The sequence below is a fragment of the Sycon ciliatum genome, chromosome 1, assembly GCF_964019385.1.
Source record: "Sycon ciliatum chromosome 1, ocSycCili1.1, whole genome shotgun sequence".
NCBI classification, from domain to species: domain Eukaryota; kingdom Metazoa; phylum Porifera; class Calcarea; order Leucosolenida; family Sycettidae; genus Sycon; species Sycon ciliatum.
The window spans coordinates 70,003,647-70,026,779 of NC_088643.1; the positions used below are offsets into that span (position 1 = coordinate 70,003,647).

General features: G+C 47.4%; 1 protein-coding gene and 1 long non-coding RNA gene across 2 annotated transcripts in view; one reads left to right on the forward strand and one right to left on the reverse strand.

Moving 5' to 3' along the window:
- The window catches only part of LOC135805175 (importin-13-like), a 41,834-nt gene that overhangs the window by 3,872 nt on the left and 14,829 nt on the right, over window positions 1-23,133 (forward strand). The window contains exons 3-22 of the mRNA XM_065319178.1: window positions 8,509-8,567; window positions 9,860-9,968; window positions 10,290-10,385; window positions 11,042-11,098; window positions 11,523-11,595; window positions 12,353-12,408; window positions 12,579-12,745; window positions 13,079-13,163; window positions 14,436-14,558; window positions 15,382-15,462; window positions 15,902-15,976; window positions 16,857-16,914; window positions 17,293-17,342; window positions 17,746-17,841; window positions 19,104-19,290; window positions 20,119-20,309; window positions 20,933-21,088; window positions 21,684-21,821; window positions 22,507-22,593; window positions 22,896-23,033. Coding sequence (XP_065175250.1) covers window positions 8,509-8,567; window positions 9,860-9,968; window positions 10,290-10,385; window positions 11,042-11,098; window positions 11,523-11,595; window positions 12,353-12,408; window positions 12,579-12,745; window positions 13,079-13,163; window positions 14,436-14,558; window positions 15,382-15,462; window positions 15,902-15,976; window positions 16,857-16,914; window positions 17,293-17,342; window positions 17,746-17,841; window positions 19,104-19,290; window positions 20,119-20,309; window positions 20,933-21,088; window positions 21,684-21,821; window positions 22,507-22,593; window positions 22,896-23,033 — 2,082 coding nt within the window. The remainder of the gene's footprint in view (window positions 1-8,508; window positions 8,568-9,859; window positions 9,969-10,289; window positions 10,386-11,041; window positions 11,099-11,522; window positions 11,596-12,352; window positions 12,409-12,578; window positions 12,746-13,078; window positions 13,164-14,435; window positions 14,559-15,381; window positions 15,463-15,901; window positions 15,977-16,856; window positions 16,915-17,292; window positions 17,343-17,745; window positions 17,842-19,103; window positions 19,291-20,118; window positions 20,310-20,932; window positions 21,089-21,683; window positions 21,822-22,506; window positions 22,594-22,895; window positions 23,034-23,133) is intronic.
- LOC135805174 (uncharacterized) lies at window positions 1,653-5,342 on the reverse strand. The gene is made up of 2 exons (XR_010551126.1): window positions 4,089-5,342; window positions 1,653-3,335 (listed from the first exon to the last, which is right to left on the reverse strand). It is a non-coding gene; the product is annotated as an uncharacterized LOC135805174 (long non-coding RNA).

Here is a 23,133-nt window from a genome sequence, read left to right on the forward strand (position 1 = left end):
GTTCACCGAGGAAGGAGAATGCACTCGCCACCACTCCGATTCATCCAAGTGGGCGTTAGCTGCGCCGCGCCTATTGTGTTTTAGTATTCCATGGACGCACACTAGCGTTCTCAGCGATTGTAGAGCCACAACATATCTTCATGCGGCGTTGCACTGTCCAAGAGCAGAAACGTCAGCAGTGACCCATCATCATACATGTAGATTTGGAGTATACACACCATGCGCCAATGGGCCTTGGCACAACAGCGGCAGCTCTACGGAGTGTTCAAGTGAGAAACATTTGTTTCGACTTTTGGTGGACGAACAAATCGTCGGTGCCGAAAATCGTGGCCTGCGCCGATGGTGTTTGAACCATTGAGGGCTCCGGAAGCAGCAGCTGAGCCAGATCAGCCAGTCTTGCCAACTCTCAGTTGCCGGACTCCGTGCTGCAGCTAGCAGCACTGGCACCAGCCGGACATATTTTTTCCGCCGATACCCGTTACTTCCAGTTCTGTCAAGGGCATGACTGGAATCCATTGCCAGGTGATGACTTTTTACTTTATGTGTTATTTTGCTGCCGAGTTGTTCAGAACTTTTCAGGCCCGATCTGTCCATGTCTACATGTCGGCCATCCGCAAACTTCATGTGGAAGTTGGCTTTACCTACCCGTCAGGCCCAATGACTCTCCTCGCAAGGTTCCTGTCGGGCATCAACAGGTCATCATCGACACAGCGTTATCGCCTGCTGATAACCACTCAACTTCTCAGGGAGATTAGCCGGCATGTTGCCTTTCCACGGATGTGGCACCCTCATGACAAGGCCATGCTAAGGGCAAACTGACTGCTTTATTTTAGCTTTACATTACCGCAGTCAGTCCAGCACAATACGCCAATCGTATTTCACTATTACTCGCGTGTCATAATTGGGGATATGGGCTGCTCCGCCCTATATCCCTGATATGCCAACTAGACGAAAAGTGTGTTCTGAGCCTGTATCGCGTATAATAGGCTCATCGTAAAACAAATAATAAGTCTTAAAAATCAGGGTTCACGTGACACTCGGGCTCCAGTCAAGTTTTCCGCATCCGCAGGAACGCTACCCCCCTCTTGAATCATAGCATAGTGGACTCTGCAATGAACAGATTATGAAACTCCCTGCAGATTTACTACGGTCATTTCTGGTGACTGGTCTTGGGGCACCGTGGAAGCTGTGACTGGTTGCCAAGTTTTGTTTTGTGACAGATCATGGGGCATTTGTGACTACTTCGAAGCACAGCTCTGATTGATCACAGAGTCTTACTGTTGTGAATATTTATATCGATTGAGAAGTCAAGCAGCCACGGGGCGCTGGCCTTGCAGCTGTGAGTATGCATACGGTACATATTCACATGACTCTATTGTATGCTGGACACTGCTGGTCCATTGTGGCAGTGTGTAAGTGAACTGCAGAACCTATTCCGTGATGAAACACCTACTCCTGAAAGACTGAATGTTTGAGCTAATAGTCTTTTACTTCACTCTCATGCTGCTCATATAATTATACCATACGCCAGAAGACCCTAAGTTACAAGTAGTTCTAAGATTTTGTGGACCATGTGACCATGTGGTACTTTCACTCTACAGCCAAGTCAACCTCTTCGTCAACACACAGGGTTTTCCTCAGACACAAGCGAATGGTTTACTCCACTCTGGAGAAGAACACAGTTTGCTCTCTCAAACACCAACCGCAGATAACTACGGAATGTACTTCAGAAGTAGGAAGTGCAACAACTGCTAGAATATTGAACTGTCGTCCACACAAAACAAATAAAGACAACTGAAAACCAAACACACATGCAACTGCCAACATGCATGTAACAGCAACTGCAAGCCAGAACTACAGACTCCGCGCAGGGAGGAACAGGGGAAACAGAGCTAACGCTTCCGACTCCGAGAGCTTCGAATAGCAGCGGACAAAACAATCCATCAACCTTGCGTGTCACCTTGCGCTACCAAAAACGAACACCTATGGATGCACAGTGCAGCACAGACTCAGTGCATGCACGGTGTAATAACTGGAGTACATGTAAACCGACAACGGTCACCTTGCACCCTATGCAGTAAGTTACATAGGCGGTGCCAACAAAAGAGCAGGGTTCGTGTATCGTGCACACTCCAATGGCACAGCAGAAAATGTTCTCACCAACAGCCACTGCTAGCTGTTTTGTCATCTTGCTGTGCCAAATGATGCTGTATAGACGCGCCAAGCAGAAATGGACTGCTTATGAGCGTGAACAGGCTGGATGGGGTGACTGATGGACTGTCGGAGTTGGCGAACCACAGAAATCGTGTCGCAACTCTGTATGCTGGGTTGGCACTGATTTGTAAAATGGCCTTCTCAGTATCGCAGGTCATGACGATTGGTGGCAGGCAAAATCGTAGAACAATGATGAATTGCCTCATGGCTAGGTCGTTGTTAGTAAGATTGCCTGAATCCTGGATGTCAACACAGTCTAGGTCCCACAGATCTGGGATGGTGCAGGAGTCGGAAGTTGCATCAGTTAGAGAAACGATAGCTGGCATGGCTGCTCATCGGCGTAGCTGAGTGCTTGGAGTGACGTGTTCGGCCAGTCACCACAAAACCGACTGTGGTAGGCAGAAACTGTAGTCCTGGCGGAAGTCCTCTGGTGCTCCACGTCAACTGAGACTCCCAGAGGAAATCTGCACCGATCAAGACGACTGACTATCTTACGGTCAATGGCGATACTGGTTGATGCTGCACTAGCTGCTGTTGCGCTAGATGCTGGTACCTCGTCAGCCACAGGCTGGTCAGCTACTATGTTGGTACTGCTGTCAGATTTCTGTTGAGATTCAGGGCAGATCGTGACATGATGGTGACTCTGATTGGTGACCCATGCGAGAACACACATTACACTTGCGGGTGGCCTTGCACTGAGTTGACCGGTGCCCTGTGCGCAAACACACAAAGCAACGCTTCTGTTCAATCAGTTATTCTTTCCGCTGTGCTACTGTTGTGTATTTCGCGCAGCTCTTGTCCAGGTGAGATCCGCCGCAGAATGCACACCCTCTCATACTGCTGGCATTCCAGTTAACATCAGACCGCTTCCTTCTGGTGAACTTGCATGCGCCTGTCACCAGTGCACCTGCAGAATAGTGAGTGACATCTTCTGCTGTAGTACCGCCTGTGTTTGTGCGGCGCAGAAAGGCGTCTTGCATGATAACATAACGCTTCAGTGCTGTTCTGAAGTCATTCAGTTTCCATTGTGTCCCTGCATCTGAAAAGCCTCGCGATTCGTCCAGTTGAATCAGCGTTGGTTCGGCATGATCCGTATCTTGGTCACAGCACCGTGTGACGATCTGGTGACATCAGACGGATATAATACACAAGAGACAATTGTGATATTTCTACGTTGTGTTTACTTCAGATACATAATCTAAATAAAAGGGGGGTTGTCAACCGACAACCGCTCTATTTAGTTGCTTTTCACTCTTTAGATGAAAATTCTTTTATTAATTATGTCGAAAAATTATGCGGTTGTCAGTTGACAACCACCCTTTAATTTACACTGCAGTTGCGTGATGTCCACCACTTTCTGTACATAATCTAAGAGTACTAACAGCCACTGACTTCCAACTACCAAGGGAAAGCAAGCCCAAGCGCAGGAGAACCGTGCGCGCGCGCGGGTACGTGACATGTAATATCGTAGTAGAGCTGGCAGGCAAGGCATGATCAGGGGTTCAGGCCCTGCCTGTAAACGCTCTGATTGGCTCAAACCCTGGCAACAATCACGTGACATGTCTGAAAGTACAAGTAGTTGCGATTTATGCTGAAGTTCTAACTAACGGAACACGTGCAGCGCTACACCATGAACCGTGTGGAAACAAAAATAAGTAGAGGAGACACGGGATAACAGACATGAACTCAGGGTCAAACTGATAACTGTGAAACGTGAATGCATGCAGTATATGGAGACAAAACAAAGTCACAGAATTCAGTACATAACAAGTACTACACACTAACCTCGTAAATGAGAATGTCACGACACCATTTGAATTAGCTCTTACACCCCACTTATGTTTCAGTCAGTAAGAGTACACATGCGTACTTACGTTGACTCTATTTTATCTGACTTGTCCAACACCATCGTTGTGAGCCTTCGGCACTTGGGAATACACAGGACGGATAAGATAGCAGCAAGAGCATCTCCCCGCTCTGTGAACACAGCTCAGACGCCATGCTTCATGATTGTGTGCCCATGGAATACAAGGACACAATAGACTTGGTGCAGCTAACGAAATGGATGAACGGTCGACGGCCTAAGTGTTCTCCTTCCAAGTTCCTCGATCAACACTGACAGTCACCACATACCATGCTTGATGTTTCAAGCACCATCGGCGCAGGCCACGTTTTTCGGCACCGACGATTTGTTCGTCCACCAAAAGTCGAAACAAATGTTTCTCACTTGAACACTCCATAGAGCTGCCGCTGTTGTGCCAAGGCCCATTGGCGCATGGTGTGTATACTCCAAATCTACATGTATGATGATGGGTCACTGCTGACGTTTCTGCTCTTGGACAGTGCAACGACGCATGAAGATATGTTGTGGCTCCACAATCGCTGAGAACGCTAGTGTGCGTCCATGGAATACTAAAACACAATAGGCGCGGCGCAGCTAACGCCCACTTGGATGAATCGGAGTGGTGGCGAGTGCATTCTCCTTCCTCGGTGAACACTGCTGGTCACCCTGTTTGATGATCCACCAAACACCATCGGTGCAGGCCGCGTTTTTTCGGAACCAGCCATTTATTCGTCCACCAACAATAGAAATTAATGTTTCTCACTTGAACACTCTGTAGAGCTGTCGCTGTCGTGACAAGGCCGTGTATACTCCAAGTCTACATGTAGGATGAAGAGTAACAGTTACTGCTGATAATGAAGTTTGCGCTCGTGGACAATACAACGCTGTGTGAAGTAAATTGTGGCTCCACAATCGCTCTGAATGCTAATGTGTGTCCATGGAATACTAAAACACAATAGGCGCGGTGCAGCTAACGCCCAACGTGGATGAAACGGACAACAGCAGCGACTAGAGCGTTCTCCTTCCTCGGTGAACACTGCTACAAGACATTATGCTTGATGATTCACCAAATACCATCGTTGGGGGCCAAGTTTTCCGGCGCCAGCGAGTTGTTCGTCCACCAACTATTAAACTTTGATGAGTCTTTCTTCAACACTTCGTAGAGCAGCCGCGCAAGGCCTTTCCTTCGCGTTAGGGTAGCGATCCTTCCTAGATGATATCGCTATTCATTGTTACTTTTTACTACAATGAGTAGTGTTTCTCCGAAAATAAAGTCAGCTGCCTGGGCATTACGCATTAGACTGATTAGTGCTGCCTAGGCTATAGCGCCTAGCGCCTGGACTTGGAAAAAATTTGATTTTGCAAGTCTTCAATCATGTTTGCATGTACGCGCTATCCAGCCATGTGGCGTGAACAGATAGCCTGACGTGAAAGGTAGCGCGGGCGCGCGCGAGTCGATCGTACGCGCTCGCGGACGTGTCTGACACGTGAAACGAAAATATTTTTTTGGCGGGTAGTCGGCAAAAATTAAGTGACGGTCCCTTTAGTCCTTCGCGACGTACAAAAGGCTTACCTCCTCCACAGAGAAGGTCGATCACTGCATAAATTGGTCATTTTCAATTGTCTTATTGTATTCACGATGTGAAAGAAGTGCTGTGTTCAATGCTGTTAGTGCCGTGAACTATTTGTCGCCCTTCTCATGCATTTCCCTAGGCTGACTGTGCCTAGGAAATGGTTTCCTCCAGGACAAGATGCTTGGAATTCGCCGTCTCTCCTGAGACATTTTCAGCAAACTTTCAAACCTACGACATTATTTCATTCGTCAATCTCCACCACCCGTCGTCTCACCTGGCTTCAGAAGATATTACGAGAGATAGGAGAGTCGCCAGGAAGCATCACATTCATCTTCAGGAAGTGGAAAGAGCAAACGGCATGGTCCTTGGTTGGGGGAAATGCTGAACGTCTGATTTGTCCCAACCAAGATTTCAGCATTTTGTTCGTCACTATTTTCGCTTGTCTGCTGGTGTCTCCGCGCTCCAGCTTTCTCCTGTCGGTGTCACGTCCCAGTACACAACCGAGAGGACTACTAACAAACAGTTCACTGCACTTACAGCATTGAACACAGCCTCTCTTTCACTTCGTGAATACGATAAACCAATTGAAAATGACCAAATTCTGCAGTGATCGACCTTCTCTGTGGTGGAGCTAAGCCTTTCGTACGTCATCACTGCGCTGGTCGCTATGGCAACGTGAGTATACAATTGGCGATTTGGCAAGTTTGGCTTATCGTATGGAAGCGAGAGATATGCCATTCGAACCGATATCAAATTGTCTTTCTTCTGGACTATACTCGAAAAATCGATGCACTTCCCCTTTAAGTATTAAATCATTAATCTCTAGGCCCTGCCCACCAAATTCTTTCCCACTCTTTCTCCTCTCTCACACTACTATCTCTTATTGGCCACTGGCTATCGTGAGAATAAAGATGTGAAACAACACCAACAACACCACCACCAACAACAACAACACCACCACCACCACTACCAACAACACCACCACCAACAACAACAACAACATCACCACCACCACCAACAACACCACCACCAACAACAACACCATACTAGTGCCACATCTATAGATGATCAATGTCGATGAGCAACCATCAACACTGTAACTGTCTTTAAAGGGGAAGTTAAGGCAAAAATTAAAATTTCACCAGTTGTAGTCTTCGGGGTGCTGAGTCGAATGGTCGTGGTCCGAGGAAGCTGAGACGCTCCCTTCCTACTTGAATCCCAATCGAACTCGCGCACTTCCACCGAAACTGGGTGACTGCGCCCTACTAGATGGGGATTTGTATGCAAAATGTCACTAAAAGCGCCATTTCGTTCTTATAAAAGCACGGATGACCGCGATTGGCCCATATGTTGTAGTTTTTGGGACGCTGAGTCGACTGGTTTTGGTCCGAAAAGGCTGCGATGCAGCGTTCCTCCTTTATTCCCAATCGAACATGGTTGAACAAGCGGTCACGTGCTGCTGCGTACGCCAGTCACCTGGTCACCGTGCCTGCAGGGTACAACTTACTAGCCTGTTTGACCTTTTTTGGGTGCAGTCCTGTCACTCGAGTTGAACCTTGGTGTGAAAGTTGTCGCCTGCTGGCGTGGTGACCAGGTGATTTGGGCACCCAGGAGCACGTGACCGCTTCTTCAACTATGTTCGATTGGGAATAAAGGAGGAACGCTGCATCGCAGCCTTTTCGGACCAAAACCAGTCGACTCAGCGTCCAAAAAACTACAACATATGGGCCAATCGTGGTCATCCGTGCTTTTATAAGAACGAAATGGCGCTTTTAGTGACATTTTGCATACAAATCCCCATCTAGTAGTAGGGCGCAGTCACCCAGTTTCGGTGGAAGTGCGCGAGGTCGATTGGGATTCAAGTAGGAAGGGAGCGTCTCAGCTTTCTCGGACCAAGACCAATCGACTCAGCACCCCGAAGACTACAACTGGTGAAATTTTAATTTTTGCCTTAGGGGCCGTCCGGGGTTACCGATTGTTTTTACAAAACGAAAAGTTTTAGTATTTTTCAGCCCCCACCCACCCACCCACCTTTTCTGCAGGTAAAACGAATTCCAATAAAATATTGATGTCAATTTTCGACATCCAGAAGTAACTGGGCATTCTCAATCAGCATTCAATAATTATTTTCAAAACGAAACACCATCAAACCCACCCACCCACAAACGAAAACATTTCGTTTTGAAAATATTATTGGTAACCTCGGACAGCCCCTTAACTTCCCCTTTAATATAAGAAGTTAAAACATTGGCTTGAATGCTAGCCTGTTTGAATGCAAGCCTGATTTCGAGGCTAGACCTATGGCACATGAACCTAGCTTTTTTCTTAAACAGTTGGTTACAGTGTAGATATGATTCCCATAGACAGTGTAGATATGATTCCCATAGACAGTGTAGATATGATTCCCATAGACAGTGTAGATATGATTCCCATAGACAGTGTAGATATGATTCCCATAGACAGTGTAGATATGATTCCCATAGACAGTGTAGATATGATTCCCATAGACAGTGTAGATATGATTCCCATAGACAGTGTAGATATGATTCCCATAGACAGTGTAGATATGATTCCCATAGACAGTGTAGATATGATTCCCATAGACAGTGTAGATATGATTCCCATAGACAGTGTAGATATGATTCCCATAGACCATGTAGACAGTGTAGATATGATATTCCCATAGAAGCCTTACTCTGACATTGGGTTGTATCAGAACAGGCCTAATCTGTGTACTTGACTATACAGTATGTCAGCAAAACAAATTAAATTAACCCAATATGAAAACTCACCGGTATCTGTTACATGTTTGGGCCATCTATTGCCGTCTAAGTGATTTTTGTGTTTGTATTTTTCTCAATGCTACCACTGTGACAGCCATCGGTTGTTCACTTTTTCGCAGCCACGGCCCTCCGTGAATATGTCGGCAGAGAATGGTAAGGCACAGTCAACTTGTGTGAGCGTGTGGTGGTGTGTCACGTTAGCTACATTGAGCTTGGTGTAGAGCTAAATATGCTGAACACACACACATACACACACACGCACACACACACACACACACACCATGTACCATGTATACGCCTGTCGCAAGAGAAGCTCGCAAATCTGCAAATGCACTGGATGTACACCCACAGATTTTCTCTTATAGCAACGAGAGCGGACAAGACCTGAATAACACACACACACACACACACACACACACACACACACACACACCTGGCCTGGTGTACAGCTGCCAAATGCTTGGCCACGCCGCCCCCGAGACAGGGGAGAGTAGAAGAGAGAGTTCGAGAGAAGTCAGCACTGCCACTAGGAAGCCGCTCCGCCACGACGCCGTCCACGATTGCTATTGTGTCGCCGAAAGCCAGGAGCAGATTTAAAACAGCGATCACAGGTAGCGCAGTGCTGGTTGCAACACGGATGGCTGGTGATTGGTATGCGCTGGGGTGTGGGCGGTGATGCGGGGCGGGTGTCGTGCACTTGTGCACAGCAAGTCCACCGGCACTTCGGAACCACCGAAGGCAGGCATGGCATTGACGTGCACCCGGCTGTTCCGCTACAGGCAGCTGGCGATCAGCAGAACATTTGTGGCGTCCGAGTCCAGATTTACTCTTGAATGTCCGTTTACATATCAAGCAAGAGAGCGGTACCGGGGCAGGACGCTGCACATGAGTGCGGTACGCATCTCTCCATTGCTGACGATCCTGGGCCAGAGTAAACCATTCATCAATTTGGCACAGTTTCATGTCTGACTGTATTCTGTCCTTCCTACGAAGACGAGGTCCTTGAGCTGGTCGGGGAGCGTCAAGCCATCCAAACAGCAACTGCTTAGGGAGCACACACACACAAACACACTTTCTCTCTTGCTCTCTCTCTCTCTCTTCTCTTTTTTGAAGTTTGATCTTCCCAGAACATGTACATGAAGTGATGGAATAGCTTTGACTAGGAGGTGGCTCTGGTTTCACCATAATGGTTGCTTTAATTGTCTGCTGCCCAGCGGGTATTTTAAAATTAGGATTGATACGTGAAACTCAGAGTTGCGACACAGCTTCCAATCTCTCTTGTGTACTAGTGTTGATCATGACACACTCTACTATACCTGGATACATGGTTGGAATTTCTAGTGTTTGTCACATTTGTTTGCTTTTCATTGTATGCATTTCTGCTAGTTCCGCTGTTTATAATATTATTGTGTCTGCTACTGGGTGTTGTTTGATGCTCGATGTAGGCACCAGATGGGCAAGGAAAGGCACCAGGGATATCTTACTGAGATTTTCAAGGTCCTGGCCCTCTACTACCAAGCTGATCGCTTTCTGCACATCCAGCTTTGCGTTGTGGTGAGCTATGACTAAGCGTTCTTGCTGGGAGTTTGGTAATTGTGTATGGTGGCGTAGTACACCCCTGCACATTTTTCAGGAATAATTTATTGGTACACGTAGATAACAACGCGATAAAGAACTTTGGAGTAGAATCCTTGTAGCACTTAGAGTAGCTTATCTCTGGCCAGGTTGCTACTCGTGCAGTTGACTTGCCCCGTCGTATTCTGGTTCCGTAGCCACTGTGTGTCGTCGGCGCAACTTGTCGGCATGCCAATGTGGATATTGGCAGCAAAGTTTAGTTATTTTGTATACTTTGTACATATGTGTGTGCTTGCTTAGGCTGCTAATATCCTGCTTCGTGTTGGTTCAAGTCAAGACGATGAAGTGGTCGCTATGTTTGATGCCTTGAAAATGCTTGAGGCCACCGGGTGGCCAGTAAGTACATGTACATACTGTTGTGCTATATGCATGATGTGAAGTTGTTTGTTAAGAATTATCACATCCATCTTCAGAATAGAAAGAGGAAAAATGGTCAGATGAAAGTGAGGAGTGCACAAGACAAAGGCACAAGTCCGTAGTCCTCTCCGTGAGCTTGACTGATTTTTGGCTGCAGGGTCCCATGATTGGCGATGGTCTGTGCATATTGTGTGGCATCCTCCCAGACCTTCGTAGCAATACCCAACAGGGAGACTGGACAGTTATTCTTTAGGACTGAGCGTGAATGCTGCTCGTGGATGGGGACACGTGTTTGCGGGGTTCCCCGCTCCTGGTCTGACACCACCCCTGAAGCACACAGGTAGCTGGAAAAGTACGTTGTGTGGAGCGCAGTGTGTTGTGCAGTATGATTGCAGTCAGGAACACCACTGGTCTCAACACCGTGTGTCCTCCGCCTCCTTGTGACATGCTGCCATCGTCGTACAAGTATGGTGTGTGTAGTGTGCTTTACAGTATGTACTACTAGTACATGTACTTGCCGGCATGGGCTGTACCTGCACGTCAGAGAAGTAAAACGAGTTGTGTGCAATCAATCACTCGGTGACATAGTGCAACTCCATCCGTGTGCATGCTGTTGCTTGTGTTTCTGTGTGCAGAATCCAGAAGCGTACAGGCATGCTGTTCTGTCCTTACTGACAATCATTCCAGAAGAGGTATGTCCCTGTGAATCACACATGCACAACCGTAACTAGTGCTTTAGTAATACTACTCAAGCCAGACCGGGAAATTTCTCAGTACCGGTATATTTCGGCATCACATCCGGTACTGAATCACAAACAAAGCAGTGTCATGGATTGCGAAACTCTATTATCATGCTGTAGAGATGATACTAGCTTGGATAGGTAGGTGGACGGACGATGATAGGTCTTTGGTGAGGCAGGTGGATGTTACGACAGTGTGTCTGAGGTGAGTAGCAACAGGTGTGCGAAAAGAGACCATTTGCACAAGCATAGTATAGCTTTATGGCCTTACACAGGAGATTTACGGTCTTATGTATTCCGTTGTCTCTCTGTCCGATGATGTCCCACACAACAACTTTTGACGAATGCCTTGTATGTTTTTTGACCTTCTGCACAGTTTTCCAGCATCGATATCTCAGGTACTCACCGCAACTCCTTGCGCTGCAGCCTTCAACAGGCAATCCCTGCAGGTACGTGATTTTATGCAGGTGATGAGTGCTGTAGTGCATGACATTGCATTCCAATCTCTACGTTTGGTTGCCAGACTTGGTTGCCCTCCCATTTGCATTTGCTACTGGAGTGGACAGTGACACTGCACACGTGTTAGTTGCCCCTGGACATGATGAGCATCTGATTCCGTTCTAGTATACTCAAGTGTGTATAGTACAGGTCGACCCTCGTTACTACGGCATAGGCTACAAGACAGACCTCATAATATTGTAGTAGACAACGGTCCTAATTCCCCTGACGAAATGCATTTAACAGTCGTACATGCAAGTCCGGATAAGAGATAATTCGTTTGTACTTCGAAGTAGACGAAATGCGTTATAGCGTCACTTTCAGCTGTCCCACAGGTTCAATTTCCTCTGTTATTTTCTCACTCCCGTGTACGCACGTGCACACGCACTCGCACACGAATGATTTCAAGACAAAGCAAACTGGCCATGGATACGAATTTGCTCGGATGGCTCGATGATCGATGGTTCATGTTGTCTTATAGAGGGGGTTTGATGGAAAAATTAAAATTGTCTTAGAAGGGACCGACTGAAGAGAAAGGCAATGAAAGGCACTTGTGGACTTTTTCAAAATGTTTCTTGTGAGGAGCCTGAATCTTCTTCTGTTTTTCCATCTGATTGCATGTGCGTCTCCGAGGAAAACTATTTACGATCTTTTTTGTTTTGTTTTGTTTTTGTTGTTGCTTTTTGTCTTTCTTTCTTTCCTGTTTAGTCTTGGAACTTCTTGGAACTAGTCTCCAGGCGTCCTTTTCACAGCCTGCTTCACAGGTATGTACATGTACAGGTGTCTCTTCCTTTGCCTAGATACAGTATGAAATGCTGTTTCGTACTGTAATATTGTAAATTGTTGTGAGTATCTCTTTTGCCTGTGCCAAGCGATGCCTTTTGTCTGCGGCTACATGTACGTTTTATTCTCCGTGTGATATGCTCTCTTCCAGACCATGCAAGTCCTGAGGTGCTTCAACAGTTGGGCGAAGTTTGGAATACCGTTGAATGACATGGAGCCGTTGCTCCCCACCTTCTTCCAGCTGACTGAAAGGGTGGAGTTGTTTGAGGACTGTGTTGACCTGCTCTGTGAGACCATTGTCAATGGTGACAGCCATCGGTACGTTCCAGTGTGAAGTGCGTGTGCGAGTGTGCATGTGTTTATGCACTGGAATGACCATTAAATGTTGTGTATGGGTATGAGTGTGGTGTTGGTGCTGCTGAATGACATCGTGCCGCCTTCTTCACCGTGTATACCTAGAATGACATCTCGGGAGTTGATACCAGAATCGGCTTGACATTCAGCCTCACCAAGCTTCCACATTTTAGCCCATGGGGCAATGGTCGACAAGCTGCCAGACTCAGAATTTCAACTCATGCATTTAAGCACTTTGTATTGATGTACTTGTGTATTCACAGTCTGCCTCTTATCTGCGTTTGTGGCTTTCGATAGGTTTCCCAACACTGTCCGCTGCTTCATGTCCTTGACTGTTGGCATCCATGCACACTTTGAGTCTGCCGTTGCAGAAGGTCGAATGGTACGTACAGTAGTATACTGGCCAGTGCGAATTCTGAGAAATTTGTTGATGATTCCTGCCACGGTCAATGCAGCACAATTGCTTGCTGAAGCCTACAGTTCACACCCATGTACAGTAAAACCTGTATTTGCCGGACCCTGTGCCAAGCGGAATCCTGTATTGATCGGACAGGTTTCCATGCACCAAAGTGCTGTGGATCGAACGTGCATCCCCGGATCAAGCGGAATCCTGTCATACCGTATTATCTCTAATATAAGCACAGTCTCCAATAATAGCACGTCTCCAATAATAGAACACCTTGGGGCGGCATTAAAAAAATTAAGTGCTCAGTCTCCATTATAAGCACACTGTGTAAATTCATTATCTGTACCGGCGAAAAACCCCTGAAATGTGTGTGTCTGACATGAATTTGGCATAGCAACATGCCTCTGAAATGAGGTTGAAATAATAATGGAACAGTCTCCAATAAAGGAACGTCTCCATTAATAGCACGGGGCGGAGGTACATAATTGAAAAAATAAAGGACCGTGCTTATATTAGAGATAATACGGTATCAGCCTGACAGGACAGTTGCCGCTGCACCAAGGGCGTCCGGTTAGGGCAGGTTTTACTGCACGTCTGCAGGTGCTCATTTCTGCTGCCAGTGTTGAGTAGTGCAACGTCCAGCAAACAGTGTTTACCCCACTGTGATGAGTGTTCAGTCGTGCATGCCAGCATTAGGCACCGTCAGCGGGCAGCTCTTCTACATTGTAATGGCACATGATTGTATGCATTGAGCACTCCAGCACGGCTTGAACTACTACTACTACTCAAGTAATCGTGTTTGTTACTACTTCACTACTGTGGTGGCATGAGTGACTACTATGCACTGCCTTCTTATCCATGATGGACATTGGTTGGCACACTCCCAGTCACATCCCGCCATGTGTCTCAGCCTGCCACAAGCTGAATCCTCTGGGTACAAGTACACAAAGACACATTCGCATGAGTACAGCACTGAAAGCTGATGGCGGACTGGAAAGCAGCGGGGAAGTGCTGTAGTGTAGGAAGCTGAGCCTTTCCTAAGTGGTACTGGTGGAGAGTGGACTTCTCTGCAAGCAATACTGCTGTGTAGAGATGATTGTGTATTGTGGCGTGTATGTTGTGTAGAGATGTGTGTGTGTGTGTTGTGTGTGACGTGTGCGATCTGTAGGGATGGTTGTGTTTTGTGGCATGCTCCTTACAGAACCTCCTTCTTTCTTTCTTTTGCACACTTTTCTTGTCTTCACAAAGGATTTTTGCCAGGAGATGTCGCGCATCATAGTTGCTGTTGGCGAGAACCACTCCAAACTGTTTATTGAGTGGCGAAACCAAGAAGACATGAATGTTGCTCTGCAGTTTATTAAATTTGCACTGGTAAGTGTTGCACCACAATTTTATACCGTTAACTGTGAGCATCCAATGACGCAAACCTCTCCACGCAAGAAGACAATAAGACTTAGTGCTTATTGTACACTGTCTATGATTAAACGTTTTCGTTCCCTTTTTTCTTGGTTATAAAATGTAAAGAGAGTGAAAATTACTGCAATAGACTGCAAATGGAAGTATGCGGGTAGGGAGTTTTAATGCGGTCTTGCATGTAGTGGTTTGCATCATTCGATGCCGTATGATGGCGGTGCTTTTTCTCAGTTCTGACAAGGGGAATAGAAGTTGGCACCTTATGACTGGGATGCTCCGCACGCACTTGCTCAACCACAAAGTTGGTAGTCAGCTCCTTTGTGGGACGAAGTGTGGCCTTCTAGCTCTGAAATTAAGTGGTCACAGCACAGACAAGTGAGGTTGGGAGGACAAATGTTGTAGTCGTACAACTACACTTGTGACGTAGGCCTCTCACGAGAGGCAAGTACAAGCATGTGCTTGCTCAGCCAAGCGAGGGTCAGAGTGCAGTGCGAACCACAAACGTACACACGCCGGTCAACGGAATTAGTTCAGCTTCTGACGTGCTAGTGACTCAGTATTGAGTCATTCATACAATCATAAGGAAGTTGTCGCAGTCATGAAGCGGTGAGTCAGTCTGGGCAGTGGGCATGACACCTGAAAGCCGCTCATCAATTGACATTAGCTTGTGAGATGAGGAATGTGGAAAGATCTGTTTGATTTCGCATGAGAATGTATTCATCACCAGGCACATGTAAGCCTTTAATTCTCGTCTTCTTTTCATTTCGATCTCTTTGTGCAGCAATGTTCAACTCTTCCAGGACGCTACCCGTTTGATGAACAGTGCACTGATGGAATGCTCTACTTCTGGTGCCGATTCCAGGTATACTTTCATCCCAGTACATGTATCTCAATCTTTTCAAGACTAATATTGTATCCACACTCCACATTGCCATTAACATATCCATGGTGACAATTCTTCAGTAACATGTGGCAACTCAGGGAATAGTATTGAGTCTCTTGACCTACTTTTGCAGTCAGGCTATCCAAGGGCTTTTTTCCTATGCTGCACCATACGTTATATTGAATATATTCCTTGTTGCAGAGATCAAAAGCAAAGCGAATTATTGCATTTGAGTTACTCCTATAAAAGTAAATCAATGAAGAAATTCATGCTTTGGAGAGTATTAGCAAACAGATTTCGCACTTGCATGGAAGGTTTGTACATGTATTCCAGTTTGCGAACTGAACAATGTACACGAGCTCAAGTGTGAAATCCGTGATGCTCAACCTCCGTATTATTTATGAATTCTCCTTTGCAGGAAGACATTGAAAGAATAGACAAATCTGATCTCAAGGCGCTTCTCTGGACATCAACGTTTAGTCCCCTATTGCAAGTAAGCACTGACTCTTGCTTCTGATATCTAGACAATGCCAACGTTTGTCTGTGAAATTTCACATTTCGAATCCCCCCCCCCCTTGGATTCATGCACCAGCATATTATAGCGCATTCAGCAAGAAGAAAATCTGAACCAAAAATTACCTCTGAACTTAGGCGTCCCACCGAAGTATACGAGTGCAGGCGACCTCTGCCTGCAACCCATGGATACAATTCAACTACCAGTAAGAGTTCGATGGCGTATTGCTAACTACAAAGCTCTCAACTTGACCTTCCAATCACAACGTCGATCTCGGCAATCTCTCCTTGAAACGCATCAGGACAGCTCACTGCATTGTTTCCGGCGTGTGTGCGTGTGTGTGCGTGCGTGTGTGTGTGTGTGTGTGTGTGTGTGTGTGTGTAATACGTGGGATCATTTTCAAGTCCACCCAGAGTTTTGGGGATTTCAGGGGGTGTCGGCCGTTGGGCGGTTCAATAGCCAGTTGAGTCATCTTTCCAAGATTCCTTTTGAGTCTCTCTCCCCTCTCCCGGGGAGACCCACGTGACCAGTTTGGCAGTGAGCAACAAGTACAACAAGTGTGTGTGTGTGTGTGTGTGTGTGTGTGTGTGTGTGTGTGTGTGTGTGTGTGTGTGTGTGTGTGTGTGTGTGTGTGTGTGTGTGTGTGTGTGTGTGTGTGTGTGTTCGAATCCCACTGCTGCCGCAATTGTGAAGTGTCGCGCTTGAAACAATGTGGATGATTCTGGACTGGGTGTGGCTCGATCCCATAGTACCCAGATGAGAAAGGCCAACCAGCTAGTTGTGTGTATCTGTGCATTGGTAACCACGGCAATTGCTTGCGTCTCATTGCTTGTGCTGTTTGCACTTGTGTCAACCGCAGGCTCTCATTTCGAAAGTGGAGATTCCTTCTGGCCAAGCGCAAGAAGAAATGTGTGGCAGTAAGTGGCCAGAGCACCAGTAGGTATTGAAACATCTACAGTCCAATGTCACTTGTGCACACACACAGTGAGCATGCCTGGATAAGCCAATTTGTCTGTATTGTGTGTGTGCGCGCGCGCGTGCGTGCGTGTGGGATGGTTGAGGTAGCCTAATGTAGGCTAGGATGCTAGGAGAGTGAGCAGATAACCCCCGGAGTGTGCAGCTCAGATTCATACCCACTGTTCAATGTACGTATACAGTCCTGTATGCTGAAATTCATGCCTGATCTACTTCATTCACTCCTATGCTCAGTGTAGACGATTGTTTGCCAAGGTTGTTGTTTGTTGGCCATCTCGGTGTGCCTCTAAATCATAGGCTCTTCCACTGTGACTGTTCAGGTGATGAGGAGATGTTCTATTCTTTCCGACAGGAAGCAGCTGACACTGCGGTATGTTGTTGTGTTGGTGGTGAACTGCTCCGTGTCCACTGACACTGTGTCAGTACAGACAGTGACTTGTTTGACTGCCAACTTTTTACCCACTTGTCCACTGACAGCTTGGATAGTGTAGTTGCTCATACTTGGGGTTTTCTTCATATTCCTGTTGCACTGCTGTGCCTTTGTCGGTGGCTGATGTGCAGTTTTGTCTCTGTGTTGTTGATCTTTTCTCAACTGCGCTGGACTGTGTCACTCCGGGCTTGTGTGCTAACATGTTCTTTCCATGTATCAGTAGTTGTGTGTTCGTGTGCATTGGCGTGTGTGTGTGTGTGTTGTGTGTGTGTGTGTGCGTGCGTGAGCGTGTGCGTGTGTGTCTGTGCGCTTGTTTGTTTGTTTGCTTGCTTGCTTGCTTCAGTCAATGATATCACGAGTATACTTTGATGAGTGCATGACGCTCGTCCACGATACACTAGCTCAGCATCTAGCCACTGGAGCACAGTGTTCCTGGCAGGTTAGTGTTGCATACACTGCTGCAAACACGGGCAGTACAGGGTTTCTTGTATGTAGTGGCAAAAGAACGCCACTCAACTAGCACAGGCACCTTCAACCCCGCCACCTTGAGACCTTGAGGCCTCGACCTTTCGTGTAGAAGTAGTAGTGTCACACAAACCAGTATGCATACTATCAAGAGTACATAACCCCAAGAGTGTGCAACTGCCTGCACAACCTCTATGCTGTGCTGCGACGGCAGAACTTCACATCACGTGACATGGTTCAAAAGGTTATGCTGGCAAACAGTGCAAAGTGACCACAAGAGAGTTGTACCCAAAGCTGGGCTGCGTACAACCCAGTATCTATCATGCACAGAGTGCACGGGTTCATCACGTGATGTGAAGTTCTGCCGTCGCAGACCCCATAGCTGGAGTTGCACACTCTTGGGATTATGTACTCTTGATACTATGCAACCTTGGTGCCACTGCCAGCCAGGATTGACTGAGAAGACTTCATTTCATCGGCGCTCTGCCGTTACCGATGGCGTACTATCGTGCAATGAATGCCGTAATCAATCATCTGTATCCTGGGATTCCTGGGTTGGAACACATATTCAGCACTGCCACGACAATGTTAAAGTATGCCTGGGATCACAACTCTGCACATTCGTGTATGTTCACATGCATGCATGCGTGTGAACACATGCACCCGTGCACGCACGTACACGGGGGGGGGGGGGGGGGGGGGGGATGAGTCGTTCACGGCCTGTTGTTACACAGGTGATCCTAAGCCAGAAGGACTGACCCGTCTTTTAAGATGACGGGTCAGGGTATAATTATACTGTACATTGTATATTACCGTAAAAGCCTGTGTATAGGCCCCGGGCGTATAGAATAACAGCCTCGATTTCCTGGGCGTATACAAGGGCACGGGCGTTATTTTGGAACCGGGCGTATACTTGGAATAGGGATAGCAGTAAGTATTGGGTATCAGTACCTGTACATGTACTGGTGTTGCCGGCATACCTGGGCGTATACATGGGCATGGGTGCTATTTTGCAACAAAAGTGTTGACTTCCCCTGACTGGGCCTGTACACGGAGGGTGGGTGTAATTTCGAGTGGGCGTATACAGGGGCTTTTACGGTACTAAGGTTAAAACTTGGCTATAACCCTGGTTGTATAATTATATCCTACCTTGATTATACTACTGCTGGCCAGGTGGAAGTCACCAACCAGAAGATTAAGAATGTTATGTTGGTTTGTCCTCTTGTGCACTGGTAGGCAGTCGAGGCAATTTTCTATGTGCTGAGGACGTTCAACGACACAGCCGTCCACCTTGAGGATGCCATGTGCAGTGAGTCGCAACAGTCTTCGCCCGGCCTCCACCAGCTTTCCAACATATTCCGGCAATCGCTGGGCCAACTGCCGACCGAGCCCAGGCTTCAACGCACACTGTATCGTCTCTTCTGTAAGTCACACCCCAACCTGCAGCTCTAGTGTTGGACGTCACAGTGAGTTGCTGCATTACTGGTACTGTGTCGCTTTTGTTTACCGTACTGGCAATATATGTTGCCGCGTAACGCGTAACGCAGGGGGGTGCGGCGTAACGCGCGACCAGGCTATTGCGACAAATTTTCGTTGAGTTCGTAACGCGCGTCCGGCGGGGTGCGGCGATCTTTTCATTGCAAAAAAGGCTGAAAACTGTGAAAGCACGTGTACCGCGTGGTGAAAAGTTCAAAACTGGACGCAGCAGGAAGTCCTGCAATAGCAAAAAAAGGACTGCGGCAATATAGAAACCTGTGTAACAGCTCCTGTGCGACTTTGCATGTAACGCCCTGCGTGCGGCAAACATGTGCCAATGTAACGCTTCATGGCCTCACTGCGGCAACATATATTGCCAGTACGGTATTTCGCGGGTTTGGGCACGACTGTGTGTATATGTGCAGGGTTCTAGCCAAAGGGGATGGGGGGCGTGAGCCCCCTACTCTGTTTGCCCCCCCCCCCCTCCTGTGAAAAAGTGCCCCCTCCCCACACACTCATTTTCCGATGTTTGTGTTTTTCATGCCATTCAACGAAAATGCAGTCGATAGTCAGTACAAAAGGGTTCATAAAGGCACATTTGTCTGGGGTGAAGTCAGGTGTTCGCCCCATACGTTGCATTTCGCATTGCAAGACAGTTATTTTGAAAATGGAAAAATGGGTTACGGGGCAGCTGTCCCCCCCCCCCCCCCCTACTATTTTTGACCTAGATAGAGCCCTGGTTTGTGCATATGTGTGGTGTACAACAAATGCGTAGGTTCATATTCAGAATGGCTGCTACACCATGATGAACTGATCGGACCAGTTTTGTCTCTGCTCGTGGCCGGCCTGCAAGAGGGCAAACTGGCTCGCACAACATACACTGCGGTCGATGCTATCTTTGAGATCTGCTCCGAGGGCCAGAGGGAGGTGGTGCCGTATTTAGATCAGCTGATTGCAGTGTGTGAGGTGAGTCTGTCATGAGTCATGAGGGCAAGAACTTGGGAAGGCCTGCACTGTACTATGTTGAGTTTTCCACAACCGATTGGGTGTATGCATGTTGGCAAGGTCCACGTCACCATCACCAGACAACCTTATGACAAGCACTGGAGAGTGTAGGCAAGAGTCTACAGGCAGCAGTGCACATAGCGCCGAATACTGCTTCCATCATACAACGTGGTAGTGTACCCCCACAGCAAGACAAGATTTCTTCAACAGCAGATAGCTACTTGTTTGCAGTGGGCTGTGTGAAAACGTGAAAGGCGTGCCAATCTTGTTGACGCAATTGCAGCAGCTGTGGCGAAAATGCCTTTCCCGGGAGTTCAGTTGTGCCACCCTGTATAGGGATTAGGGATGGATTGATCGTATGAAGACTTTGAAGAGTACATGTACGTGCTGGTTACAATGTATATAGTACTCGTGAGTCGTGATCATATCTTGCTGTTTTGCTTACAAGCTCGCATGGCAATGGGCACAAATCCCATGGCCGCCAATCGTAGTCTGTTGGAGAGGCTGCGGTCGTGTGGCTTGCTCTGATAACGTTACTGTGTGCTGGTCTGTGTGTTATGGTGGTGGTGGTGCTGCTGCTGCAGGGTGCGACCCTTCGCAAGCTGCCAAAGTGCCGCGCACGGCTGTTTGAGGCGGTCTGCTCTGTGATATCGTCACTGCCAGCGCAGCATTGCTTGCTGTACGCTCAACAGTTTAGTGCGCCACACCTGGCTCGACTAGAGCAGCTAGCCACTGCAGGGGTGAGTGACATTTTTACGTTAAACTAACGGGATTTTGACTGCTGCATAGCCGTGTTCACTAATGCTGGTGCTGGCTGCAGATGTGCAGCTTCTTGTGATGAGTTTCCACTCGGTACCCGTCCTTTCCTGCAAATGTGTTGTGTTGCAGACCGCTAGTTCTTGTTGACGGGTGAAACTTTGACGTGATACTTAGTGGGCTGAAAGAGCACGAGATGCACATGTACATGACATTGTGGTTCCTATTCTCAAAAATGTATTCATCATGTATGTGACGGGGGTACACCCAGAATGCACAAAGGAGGTTTCCAGAGTTTGTCGCAACTCCGAGTTGTCGCCTGATGATTGCATTGAGCAAGAAACTCGGAGTTGCGACAAACTCTAGAAACCTCCTTTGTGCATTTTGATGGGGGCATATGTATGTGTTAGTGTGGCAGCATTGGGTGATATCCTAGCACATATTTCATGACCAGGACTAGAAAGCATAGTCCATGGTGGTAAGTAACCAGTAGATACTGGTATCTATAGTGTGAAGTTATGAACCACTGTTTTTTTTTTCATCCATGCGGTGTTGTCTTGTGCTTTTCCTGTGCTTCAGGTCTCTCGAGAAGTAGAGGAACAACTGACTTCTGAGCTTCAGCTGCTCAAATCTATATTCCAGCGTATTGATCCTGAACACGAAGATTTCGGTGAAATGTCTGCCCAGGAAAAGGCTGCCGTTCTCGAAACTCATCCGGTGAGGGGAAAGTAGAGCGACACCACCCAACTCTATGTTCTATGACGTGTTTTACGGCGTGTTCTATGGCGTGTACATGCACTGTGTTTCTCCGAAACATGAAGAAACCATCCCTGTTGTGTTGATCGTCAAAACGTTATGGGCTCCAGGGCTGCTCAATGTATTCCTATGGTGCGAGTCCGGTGCGGCGGACACTGGGATGAGAACTGGTGCAGGGTGAAATTTTGACTCGTTCGCGATTGGATTTCATTGAGCAACACTGTACAATAGTGTACATGCTTGCTTTCCATATAGGTATATCTCGCAGTACTGTCCGCAGATTGAGTATTTCGCTCCTGCCCCTGTAGCAGTTGAGCACTCTCGTGTGGGGTAGTGCCTTTGCTGTTTGCGCTATGCAGACCTCGCTGACTTGTCAGGCCGAGCACTCTGGCAAGGTACGTCCGGGCCTGGTTTAAATCTGGCTTTGGAAAATTTATTTTTCACTGCTATCAGGTTCGGCTTCACTTTCTCTGTGCTGCGCTGATGAGTCCACAAAGGACGAAACAGTTCTGTCCGCAGATTGAGTTGGTATAGCTGGCAGTACTGTTCTATAGGCTTCTATTTACTGGTGTTTTCCCTCAACACTGTGCAGTGTGCTGATATTGCTCTGTTGTGTCCTGCTCTCTTTCTGGCTGGTGCTCTAAAGGTGCGTGTTGTGGTGGCAGGGGACAGCCTGTGGCAGTCATTGAACTTGATTTTCCAACAATGGTCATCGTCCATCCCAGTTATGCAGGTAATACTGTACTGTACCGGTAGTAAGCAGTTACAGTACACCGGTCAATCTCTATCTCTACCTCCTCCTTGCCAATCTATTCTATATACATGTATGATGGGTGTACTATAAACGTTTCTGCCATTGAGTCCAGCATGTCTATGACACCTAGACTACACGTGTATATGGTAGCATGCACATGCACACACACACGAACACACACACGCACACGCACACACACACGCACGCACACAAACAAACACACAAGTGCTGCCATGAGTTTGCTCACCTGGGGCTATCACTGTCCCCGTCTCTGTATCCAGGCTGCCTGCACCATGCTGCAACGTCTCGTGTTGAACATTGGCGAGGGCATCTTGTTTCGTTTGGACGCCTTGCAGCTACTAGTGGCACAAGTTAGAGACCTTCCTGTGATCGGCTTTGCTCTGGAATTGGTCACGCATGTAAGTTTCATGGCCCTGTGTGCTAGCTGCAATTGTGGCACTGTTATATTTGCATCAGTGTGGTCGCGATGATGTGTTTGTGCTTGCAAATAGGTTCTTT